Source organism: Emydura macquarii, unplaced genomic scaffold (assembly GCF_026122565.2).
Source record: "Emydura macquarii macquarii isolate MOO-44397 ecotype Brisbane River unplaced genomic scaffold, CSIRO-AGI_Emac_v2 contig_3240, whole genome shotgun sequence".
NCBI classification, from domain to species: domain Eukaryota; kingdom Metazoa; phylum Chordata; order Testudines; family Chelidae; genus Emydura; species Emydura macquarii.
Genome location: NW_027133377.1, coordinates 6,803,018 through 6,815,385, shown reverse-complemented (window position 1 = coordinate 6,815,385; position 12,368 = coordinate 6,803,018). Strand labels below are relative to the sequence as shown.

General features: G+C 40.5%; 1 protein-coding gene across 2 annotated transcripts in view; it reads right to left on the bottom strand.

Annotated features, from left to right (window-relative positions):
* Window positions 1-8,347: 8,347 nt before the first annotated feature.
* Window positions 8,348-12,368, bottom strand: part of SLC5A12 (solute carrier family 5 member 12) — a 34,227-nt gene continuing 30,206 nt past the window's right edge. Inside the window, exon 15 of one of the 2 annotated variants that reach the window (XM_067532148.1) lies at window positions 8,348-11,149. In XM_067532148.1, the coding sequence (XP_067388249.1) occupies window positions 10,985-11,149 (165 nt within the window). In that variant the 3' untranslated portion in view covers window positions 8,348-10,984. The remainder of the gene's footprint in view (window positions 11,150-12,368) is intronic. The other variant, XR_010917002.1, reaches the window with a different exon arrangement.

The following is a 12,368-nucleotide window of genomic DNA, read 5'->3' as shown; positions in this document are numbered from 1 at the left end:
CATGTTGCATCAGCCTCACTAGAAGTAGTTACTTTCTGCCACTGAAAGTTAATGAATCAATATGTAGATTAATAGCTCAATCGTCATACTTGGGGCCCTCACTAGAATTTCTAAAGTCTAAATTTGAACTCTTAGTACAACAGCACTGTGTTAATGTGTACTAGGGAACTTTTAGTGCATGTCAGCAGAGTCTTCCTGGAGCAATTAGTGCACAACACAGTGCGCTTTAGAATTCACACCTCTCTAGTGCTCATTGCTGTGCCATGTAGACAAGCCCTAGACCGGCACTTAGAATGTAAATGCCCACCAAAGGATAATACACACACTTCTGGATTTGGGCATCCTTTTGAGGTGCTTTTAAAGTGAAAACTGGGTCCCCAACATGTGTATTTTTCCTAATACTCTCCTCACCCAACACTTACATAAAGATTTGGAGAGAAATTTGAGAATACGTTTTAAGCTAATCTCAAAAACCAACAAGCCTAAAGTTTCCATGCAGATAATATACCCTAATTGTTTTTCTTTAGAAATATGTTATTTCATTGTTACATAATAGGCACATCAGGTGAACTGTTACTGTGAATTGCACATGTTCAAGAGCAGTGGTTCTGAAACAGTACACAGAGCCCTTACATTTGAAGAACCCAAGCAGTGTGATTTTTCAAGTGGTAGATCCACAAAAGGATCTCACCTATGAAATATTCTACAAGAAGAGAAATAGCTTAGGAATCACAGCTTTAGAGTAAGTGTTGGTTTTGCCATTTGCATTTTGTCATATTTGTTCCTATGTGCTAGCTTATCCTAAATAAGTAACTAAAATAATTCAAGATCTACAAGTAGCCTGCTTTGAGAAATTTTCATATTTTGACTTGTAAATTGCAAAAGCTGACACTGACTCAGAGAATTTGTGGGGTGACATACAGTATTGAAACCATTGTCATTTACCTGTGATTGCTTGTGCTTTTATATGGAGCTAGTTTGTCTGCTGAATTATGCCATGATATGATTCATTCCACAGCAATTAATATAGGCTTGCAAACCAGAGTTAATTTCTTTGTGTTTCATTTAAAAAATCCTTCTTTATTTCAAAAATCATATGGCTACTATGATATAGATAACTGCATTTGAGTATTAATTCTCCCTAAAACAATTATAAATGAACTCTCTTTAACATTCAGTGGGCAACAGCTTTATAAAGAAAATTCATTTTTCTTAAGTAGCTACATATGAAAAAGAAAAAAGCTATAGAAAGCTAAAACTAAATAAAATTTCATATGGGAAGAATGATAAAAAGATGGTAATAACTGAGAAGTGCAAAGTAATTTAGTTTACAGGTCAATTCACCTAACATTCCTAATAAAAACCATCTTCTATCCAACAGGAAAGTTTTCCTCTTTTGTAATTATCACAAAAGACTGAGGATGATCATCCAGGACAAATATATGGAAACTGAAAATGCCACCATGCTAGAGTTTTTACAAAATATTACAGCTGAGATGAAAACTCACAGACAATTTTGTACTTAGACAGACTGCTATACAGGGCAAAATCAAAGAAATTATTAAGCCTGCCACAGCACACACACAGGTGGCTTACTATATACTAATACAGATAAAGGGTAACATTTTCAAAAGCCCTTAAGTCTCTTATGGGCCTAAGCCCCATTGAAAGTCCCTTATGTAGTTAATCCAACATGTTTATCTCCTCCCGTACTGTACCCATATTGGTAAAAAAAATAATTTTTCAGTGGTGTAGAGTGTAACAATCCAACACTGTAGAAATCCACTGATGAGCAGATGCAGTATGGTCCTGATCCAGCTCCTAATAAAGTCAATGTAAAGACTCCCATTGATTTCACTTGGCTTTGGATCAGGCCCTGTATTGGTTGCAATCAAGTATAAGAGAGTTGAAGTTAAGTTGCTGTAGTAGCCTTCATGCTTCATTTCCTTTTCTTTTGAGGTTTATTACTCATTCTGGCCAAACTCTGTGTTTAATTTAAGGGGAACTGGATGGCTGAAGGGATGGGTGATAAGACAGTCTTTCATTTTTAGATCACAATTAGATCTGAGCCAGGTGTTATCAGCTGATACCTTCTCAGTGACTTATGTGGCCTGACTCCTGTTTCTAACAACCAATTGTCTATATCGCAGAAACTCCACCAGAACTGACTCTCTTGTTGGCATGCTCAGTAGTAAGGCCGAAGTTAGAAAATATGCACAGATACTGAGCTATTGGATGTTTCTTCCAGGTCCAAGTGCACTTTTATAGAGTAGCATGGGAAAGCACGCAGTGCTGCTGACTTTGCAGCTGGAAATTTGTTTTCAAGAACTGTCCATCCAGCGCCTTTCAAAATCACTAAATTCTCACATACATTCTCAAATTACTGTAATCTTGAGACTGTGTCCTTCTGTATTGTATAATGTTAACATATATAACTTGATTTAATTGAGATAACTTTGAAACCATCAGCACTGGATTTGTATTGAAAGTTTTGTCCCCATCTTGACACTGTAATGTAATTTGCTACCATCATCTATTAGCATGGTTTAGCATCACCATGACAGCACAACTTCATTGTGATAGTACAAGTAGGCAATGCATAGAAATCACTTTGCTCTTCCCTATTATAGAAGTAAATTTTTAATGTGGCATGGTGATATAGCCATGAAATGTCAGTGATTCAGGTAGCTGAATTCTTGTGCCCTGCATTAAAAAATGTACCCTCTTTGCTTGAACTAACTTTTTTGCTATAGTCTTTGTATTGTAATATATTCTGCACAAGCTTGCATTGGTATTGCCATCAATTTGTCAGTAGGACACTAGTAGTTGAAAAATTAGCATTAAACCCAATGCACTCTAAAATTGATCAGATTTTAATCACTGGGAACATGGCAATTGCTCTGCCCACCCCCTCCCCATATCCAAATAAATAAATAAATAAAAGAATCTGATCATCTTTTTATTTTGTGTTCCATTTAGATTACTCATAATCTTGTATTTGTACAGTCTACCAAATTGTTTATTCTAATTTCTATACAGGTTAGTATCACTAAAATTTCAATTGTTTGAAAAGAATTGTGTGTAAAAATGTTACTAAATAACATAGTTAAATCATTTTTACTCTAATAATAGTCCTGGCTGACTTGCAATATCATGATCATAGGAGATTTCTAAATATATTTGTGTATATATTTGAAATTTATGTAATATTTAAATACAACTTGGTTTCTAAGTAAAGAATTAGAATAAAACTTCCTCTATTTTTTCTATTTACAAGTCCAAACTTTGTAAGTAATACTTAAAATGAGATTGCAATACTTGCCAGAAAATGTTTCAGAAGAATTGACTTTCAAATACTACATGCTAAAAGTCTCTGTGGCCTGTTAATTGTTGCTTTCCTTTTGTGTTTAAGATTACTTTTTATGACCCTATGAATACACTGAAACTTAAAGAATTCACAAAGGAAAAAACAGTTAAATGTTGTACAAAGGAGAAGGTTCCCCCCCCCCCCTCCCCCGGAAAGTGATTGATCTGATTAACTGTTGTAAGACACTTTTGGCATAAATTTGTCCTTGAGATGCTGTTTACTTTATTAAAGTTTACATGTACAAATGCAACTACTTATTGTATCATACGCATTTGACTATTGCATTTTTCAGTAATAAACTTGGATATCTTTAAAGCAGACTTGGAACTTCTTTATCCCAAATATTGAAAGTTTTAGTAAAACATGCACATACACTCTCTTTTCACTAGTCTATTTCTGGTATATTAAGTCCTACATAGTTTTAGTTCACCCCAATACAAGAAGCCAGTGCATAGCCCCCTATATATATACAGCATGTTAATGAGAACCACCACATTGTTGTGAATTTATTCTGTTATCAATCATTGAATTGGAAATGCTACCTTAATTTTGGTGGGTGTACCCTTTTGATCACAGTACCAAGTCACTGGGCAGATGTGCCCATTAGGGATGCATTGAAAGATAATCCCAAGACTGTCTGACTAAGAGCTACTTTATTGTTCATTTAAGATGATTAACTAAAATCACCATCTAGTCCCCTTTCTCCAATTCAACTGGTAAAAATTCAACTTTTTTGGGAAAAAAGTGGTGATAGGGCTGAAGACTTCAGTCATTACTTTCTGTACCTCCCCTCCTCCAACCCACCATTTGAATGTAAGATTTTCCTCTATGCTAATCTCTTAGGACCAAATCTTGGTCATTACAAAATCTATAGCAAAACTTCCGTTGACTTCAACAGGTCCATGTATTTACTGAGATGTAAGTTCAGGAAAGCACTTAAATATGTGCACATAAATAGTCCCATTGACTCATAGACTTTGTCAGAAGGAACCATCATGATCCTCTAGTCTGATCTCCTGCACATTGCAGACCACAGAACCTACCCACTCCGGTAATAGGTTTAAAGACTTCATGTTACAGAGAATCCACCATTTACACTAGTTTAAACTTGCAAGTGACCCGTGCCCCATGCTGCAGAGGAAGCCGGAAAACCACTAATCACATGCTTGAAAAAAAAAGCATGTTAAGTGTTTCATTGAATCAGGGCCAGAGTACTCTGCATCTTGGCCCAGCAAGCTCCAGAGCACTGAAACCTGTGCTTAAGTCTTCCTAAGTACATGGACATTTAATGGTGTCCGTAAAGGACTCCTCACCATCCTCCTTCCCCTGCCTACGGAGGCTGCTTTAGCCTGTGAGTACAAGCACTAGAGAAGTATCGGAGGCTCTGACCTTGTCCATCCATCAGTTCATGCCGCACAGGGAGAGCTGGAGAATAGGACTCTATGCTATATAGGAGGGTGCATCCCCTCTGAGGTCCCCCAAATTTTCTCCCCATCTGTGAAGATAAACTCAACCAATTTTGTAGCTTGGGACCCACCCAGCTGTGCAGGAGGGGACAGAATTAACTTCCAAGTATTTTATCTAGCCTAATTCTTTAATGCCTCTGGTCCGGCTCTTTCCTGTCCGTTTATTGAAAATCTAATGGACCTTAGCCCTATCTTTCCCATTTACATTACTTCTACTTTGCTTCATACTTCACCAGCTGCTCTTCCCTTGATACTCAATGCTGCAGCAGAGAAAGATAACATTATAGTCTGTGAGGTCCAGAAGAGTAGCCATGTTAGTCTGTCTTTAGCAAAACAGCGAGAGTCCTGTGGTACCTTAAAGACTAACAAATTTATTTGGGCATAAGCTTTCATGGGCAGAAACCCACTTTGTTGGAAACTTCAATTTGGTAGGTATGTATACACATGCAAAGATGAGCGAGTTACATCACAATGAGGAGGGCAATCAGGGTGGCTGAGGCCATTCACAACAGTTGATAAGAAGGTGTGAATATCAAAAGAGGGAACATTATCTTTTGTAGTGGGCTAGCCACTCCCAGTCTCTATTCAGACCTAGTCTGATAGTGTCAAGTTTGCTTCTGAGTTCCAGCTCTGCAGTTTTGCACTGGGATTGAAATTTTTTTGTTGAAGTAGAGTTTGTAGCCAGATATGCTGGATTTCTAGGGAGAAAAACCCCAAGCCCTAGCTCTTAACAGAGAATTTTGGAGGGCTCTATAATGGGAATCTTACGGAATTTTCCTCTGTCCCTGAATCTGTCCCTTAGACTTTCCTACAGTGGGGCAAATTCTTAGCCTATTATTATTTAAATATTTGCAAATTATTTTAGGATACAGTCCAAAAGTTGTACCGCAATAGAAGAGCAGCTCTAAAACCCGAAGGACCAGCCTGAAACTTTTAAAGTCCAGCAAAAGGGAAGTATAATCAAAAGTGCCGCTGGACCCAATGCTCATGAAAATTCTCAGCCTTTGGTCAAGCAGGTAGGTAATGGCACATGTAGCTTGGATTGATAGCTGGGGGTTTGTAAGTGTGCTTCATGTGAGCTGCATATGCACTAACATGCACTAACTCAGAGTTTATCACATGCACTTAATGTTACCATATAGAGGGGTAGGAGGGTACTTATTGTACCAGTTATGAAAAATTGGCTCCCAATGCTAGAGTCAGTCTTGAATCTGATAGATGGCAACCTGCGGTTACAATTGAAAAGAGGTTATGTTTCTGTTATCAGATTGATATTTCTTTGGGATTGCAGTTAAAAAACCTCAAAAATACATTTCTTTGTCATCTGGGGGGAGTGGATGGCTGTGTATGAAGCTGCCGACTCACAGCCAGGGGAGAAAATGGCAAATAAGCTTAAAACAATGAGACTGAGACACCAAAGCAGGAAGCCAGGGGGAAAAGAGAAAATGGAAGTGGAGAAGGAATGTGGGGCCAGATTTTCCAAAGAGTTCAGCACCCCGCTGTAGAATATAAAAAGAATAGTTAATGGGCTTGTGCTTTAAGATAGAATAGTAAAATATGTAACAGGGAAAGAAGGGGCCGGAAGGTCCTAATAAGGGCTGTCCGGATGCTAGCACAGCACAGATAGAGGGCGAAGCTAACCACACTCAGCTGAGTGACACCTGGAAATGACCACAAGTCATGATGGCTAAGCAGAAATGCCCACTAATTATGTCACATGATGAGGCAAGCTGAACAAGTAAATTGATCAGCTTGAGGGTATTTAACCCCAAAAGTCAGTCACACTTTGGGCTGCAGCCCGCTGGGATCCTCGGTAGCTGGACTGAGCCCTTCCATGAACTAGCAGCGTCCCAGGGACGGCTAATACTTTTTAGAGTCGACTCAGCCCAAGGGGTTTAGGGAAAGAAGCGCTTTTGGTAAAGTATGAAAGTACACTTGCTTTCAGATAATTGAAAGTTCACAAATGACCGTCTGTCTGTAAGCATAAGAGAGTAGATAATAGAATTGTGTACTATGAAAAAGGATTACATGTATGGTAGAATATTAGGCCCATGTATCTTTATTTGGTTTCTTGTTTGTTTTAGTTATGGTTGCGTGCTTTATCTTCTACTCTGTAAATAAATAAGCAATGTCTCTTCAACCAAAGCTTTGTTCACATTCTTGTTCGGTCACCCCCGTCCCCTGGTTGAAGCAACTCCTCTGCTTCTGGAACCCCCACAACCCTGGAGCAAGAGTCTTGCAGGTCACTTTGAGTCCACGCCCGCAACTCTCATTTAGTCACCTCAGTAAGTGGCTGGCTGTTCCCGAGAGCTCAGTTCCCATTTAGGTATCTAAGTGGTGTGGCCACTTTTTCAAAAGTGCTCAGGTGAATCAGAAAATCTGGTTCCCTTTGTCCATTCTGAGATCAGGCAGACGTCAGGTAGGGGGTCACGAAGGGGGGCACTGTAAAAAATGATACTAGTCAGAATGCTACAGCAGGACACTTCATTAGCTGTGTGTGTGACTGAATAGGCAGTAAAGAGAATAATCCATTCAGTCCAAAGATTTTCAAGCATTGTATTCATGTGTCTCTCTGACCTTTTCTTGTATTATTTTCTCAGCTCCAGAGTCATCAGGAGGAAGTATGAATTGATTTGGCATGATCAATGGCTCAGAGCTTGACAGAGATGAGCAGGTAATTCTACACAACCTTGACCTGAACATTAATTATATTGAAACAGTAGCTCTTTACAATTCTTATTCTGTAATACCACATGCTTGGAAATGCAATAGCAAGATTAGAAAATGCACTAGCAATTGATTGAGCTATACCCCTTATCTAGGTCCATATGTCAGACTCAGCTTAGAGCTTGTTAAATGTTTGATCACATGACAAAATCATCACACAGCTAGGCACAACTGGCAACCTCGATTTGAAAGAGAACCAAGGGCTCAGATAGCAGACTAAAACAAAGTTCAGTGGCAGTTTTATGTGAAGAAGTTTGTCACAGCCTCTGCCTCTAACCAATACACTCATTCAGCATTTTGCACATTTAAAATAATAACAAGAAGCATCTATGTTGTTTATGTCAATTAATTTTGGAAGATAACAAGGTTGCACACTATACCATGCCTGGTTTTAAAAATCAGTGTAGACTAGTTTATTGACAAACTGTGGGGAGGGTGCATACTCCTTCAGCATACAGAATTTGAGAAGACTCTTGGCATAGTGGAAAATTGCAATGAATAAATCTCTTAAAGTCTGGAGAAATGATAAAAATTGGCTCTTGATGCCTCACATTCCAGTCATCACTGTATAACAATTGACCAGATGCAACCACTGGCTCTCCAGCCCAATGTCCTGCTTCTGGTAGTGCATGAAATAATACATAATGCACCATCAAGCTGTACAGTGCTATTTAAGGTGGGGTGTTGGGAGCTATTCCTTCCTCACCACTGCAAGAAATTAGTTTACATCCTGAAGCATGACAGTTATTAGTAGCTTAGCTTGCACTCCTATAGGTGCCATTTGTAGTTGTAAGGTTGTAAGCTCCTCTGTTTCAGCCACCCTCTAGCTCACAAATGACTCGAAGACCCTCTGGTTTAGCAGTCACCAGTGCAGTTGATTCACAGTGCGTTTGTGTGTCCACCTTCTTCATACAGTGCTTGGCTAGGGTTAGCAGCCTTTGGTGCTTCTCTGCTCCTATGAGACAGATAGAGCCACTTCACTTCACTGGGCCGCTCCACCCCGCCTCCCCCTTTCCTTCCTCTGCCTGGGCATATAAGCCTTATTTAGTCAACCTGGCAGCTGCCTTCTATCTGCTAATGAGGTAGAAGCAACCTCTCAGCACAGCTAGGTGGACAGCTGTCTCCCATTCCCTAATCAGATACAGATCCTCCCAACCAGCTCTAATGCACCTTAGTTAGCTGGGGCTGGCATGACAGAGGGCTGGCTAGGGGGTTACTACCCAGTCCTCTGTCACGTAGAGATAGTAAATTTATCAGCTATTTTAATAAAAGTTCCACATACAGGCATTGCCTTGCTAACCAGGAAGGAAGTAGAAATTGTGTCGTGTGGGGGCAGGGAATAAAGGGGCCCGTATGCAGGGAGGAGAGAAGCAGCAAGAAAATTTGAGCCACTGAGAGAACCACAAAAGAAATAATGAAGTGGATTTACCCATGACTCAGAATATCAGTCCCAACAGTATGTCAGTCCTTAGCCAAACCGATCCCTAGCCAAGCAACTGCACTCCTTCATTGGGAGAACTATGCAAATGTTTATTTTTCCTAATAAAGGCCTTGTCAATGCTGCAGAAATGTGTCATGGTAACTACCAGTTAGTTCCCTGAGACACCTGCAATACACCTCATGTCTGCACATAGAATTGCTCCCAGCAATGCACAGGCATTCCTAGTGCTATTTGGATTAGATTTGCTTCAAGCCAATCTAACCACCATTTGGTTCTCAGCTGTGCCAAATTCCAATGATGCAGTGTCAATGTGGATGGGTAACATGGGGGTAATAGTCCCCATGGTGCAAATAATTCCCCTGCTACCAGCTCACAGTGCACAAGTCACTGATTAGGCCGTCTGTCTGGCCTATATTTTGAATTCCACTGTACACTGGTCATGGTTTCTGGAACTACATACCTGTGCACACACCACTGCGCACACTGTGTGCTATTTCTCCAGCAATCAACTTCTTTGGATAGCTTGCCTTCACAGTGGCATTCCTGTGACTTTGCCGCCAGCTGATCTGAAGCTGATATGTGGACACTGATGGCCTTCTGGGTAGATGAAGCAATTCAGGCACAGCTGAACTCAGTCACTGAGAATACACTGATGTATGGCTGGGTGTCTGAGTGACTAGATGAGATGGCTATCTCTCGGAGCATCAAGCAGTGTTGAGAAAAGATCAAGGGTTATTATAACAAGGCCCAGGACAATAAGAAGGTCTGGGTCAGACTGGGTCAGAAAACATGTCCATTCTATGATGAACTGGACCAAATCCTCAGAACTTATCTTTCCAACTGGACCAAGATGCCATTGGGCACCATGGAGGCAGCTTGCAGTGCAGTGGTGAGGGATGATAGGGAGAGGGATGGTCTGCTAATGTGGGAGCAGGAACTCATACCATCATGATGCAAAGCTTTCAGGTTAGAGACATGGTAGCAGGGCAGAAGCCGAGCTCATTCAGCAAAGGAGGTGCAGAGGTCCTCTGTACCAAATATCCAGCTTTTTATTGTTACGTGTACCAATGCATTCTGATGGATACTGCTGCCATTAAAGTCATATATATGAGGGCAGAAATGTCAATCATCTTTCTGTTGATCGAGTGAATACTCATATTTCCCTCAGCCTCGCTCACCAACAACTCACAGGCCAACCTGTGGTCTTACAGAGTGAAAATGACCAGAGAAAAGGTACGGGAAAGGGGCCCAAAATACAAGTAAAATGGTCATGATTGGCTATGTCTTGTTAACATACATTTTTTATAATAGTTCCTTTTTAAAATTGGTTTTTCTACAATCAAATGTCCCAGGTTGTCAGCCGGCTGGGCTAATACTCTCTGCCAATAGGTGTTCTGGGAGAAGCAGGACATCAGGGGAGATTTGAAGGGAAGGAATCTTTCTAATCAGGAAAGCTGTTCTGTGCCTAGCTACATAAGGAAGGGCATGGGGGAATTCACAGAGTTGGTTGTGGGAGAAAATAATAACTATACATAAATCACTTCATCCATCACCGAGGTGAACAGCAACACCATATTCTAGTTTAGGACAAGAGGGAAAGAATGCCGCTGGATGGTTGGATTTTTCCAAAAGAAATTGTTGATAGATGGGCTATAATTGCCCAGATTGGAATATTAACGCCTATCTTTTGCTAAACATGTAATAAAAATTTTCATAATAAGCCTCAGTTTTACATCTCTTCTGATCTAACAGCATTCCCATCATCACTGTGTCTTTACAGAATGGATGCCCTGTTTTTAATAAGTATTTCATAACTAAAATTGAATCTGGCTTTTACGTCTCCCTTTAGTGACAACCATATGCTGCTCTGGTCATCCAGGACTTAGTAAAATACAACTGACAGGTTAGGTATAATTCTTGTTTTCTGAAGCTGGTGCAATGTAGTTTGATTCCCATGGGAAGTCAATTTTTTTGTCCCCAGTGCTAGAAATAAGATTCTGTCTCTATGTTTGTATTCGTGTAGGATTTTTCATGATGATTATAACCAGGTAAATGACTCTGGATTTCTTTGCTGAATCCATTCTGGAAGGACTCATCTGTCCCTGCCTTCTTTGCACCATCTTTACCCAGATTGTTTTCAGAATCTTCCTGTGAAATGGGAATAAAAATACAGTAGTTTGAAGAATGTGCGATTCATCATATTTCAAACGTTAATAAAACCAACCCTAGCAAAACATATTTGGATTTATGCATCTTGGCCCTGTAGGAAGAGTTTGAAATGTGATTCTACTCTGTAAAGTGGCTCTCTTATCCACCGCAGACCTGCTCCTTGTGCTTTTTCAGATTCAGAGCCCTTGACTTTAGTGACAAAAAAGGCGTTGATTCTTTTCCCTCCTTTTAACCCAGTTCAGCAAACACATCTACAAGGGAATGAGCTAGGTTCTGGCTGGGATTTTCAAATGAGTTTGTGGGAGTTAGGTGCCCAGATTTCACTGTATTTCAGTGAGATTCAGGCACCTGAAAGTTCCTGAGTCTCCTCTGGAAACCCCCAAAGAAGATATTGCTTTTTTGTGTATTATCAATCATATCATTCATCTTACAAGACCAATACATTGCACCTGTGCAAACCCACTGAAAAGAAATCTGAAAATAATCCTGACGTGTGATACACATGGGCTGAAAGAGTGTAATTTGACTTAAAGAATCTTTATTACACTTAGTGATGCAAAAGAAGGGAAGACACCTTGACTCTCAGAGCTCAGATTGAGCCGGCAGTGAGGAAAAAAACATGTTTATATAGGGTTTGCTTGCTCAGTGCCCTGAGTAGTAGTAATTGATTGTATATTCATTTTCGTATCCATTTTACTGATGGGGAAATTGAGGCATTGACATGTGAAGTCACTTGCCCAAGGTCACCCAGCAGGCCACTGGCAGAACCAGTTCTCCTGAGCGCCAGGCCAGTGCTCTAGCCACTAGGCAACAGTGCCTCCCAAAGTACAGGGCAACACTATGCTAGGAGGAGCATCAGGCAAGAATTGTGACTGAGGTAGTCACAAATTCTTTCCTCTGGCACCTGGGGGAAGGGATGAATAATTTGTCACATGTCTTTACCGCCTCTGCTCTCCTCCTCCTGGAGACTCAGCTCCACTGGCTTGTGTGTTAGGAGGGTGGAGGTTAGGAGGTTAGTAGTTCTGCCCCTCTTTGCCTCCTCCCTACCCACCCGCTCAGAGATGGGGAAGGAGTAGCAGCTGTGCAGTCTTTGCTTCCCATTGCCACCACCTCAGCTGCACTCTGGTCCAAGGTTTTAGGAGAGTGCGGAAGCCTTATTCCTCCTTATGCCTCAGCAAAGCTCTATCAAGGCCAGACA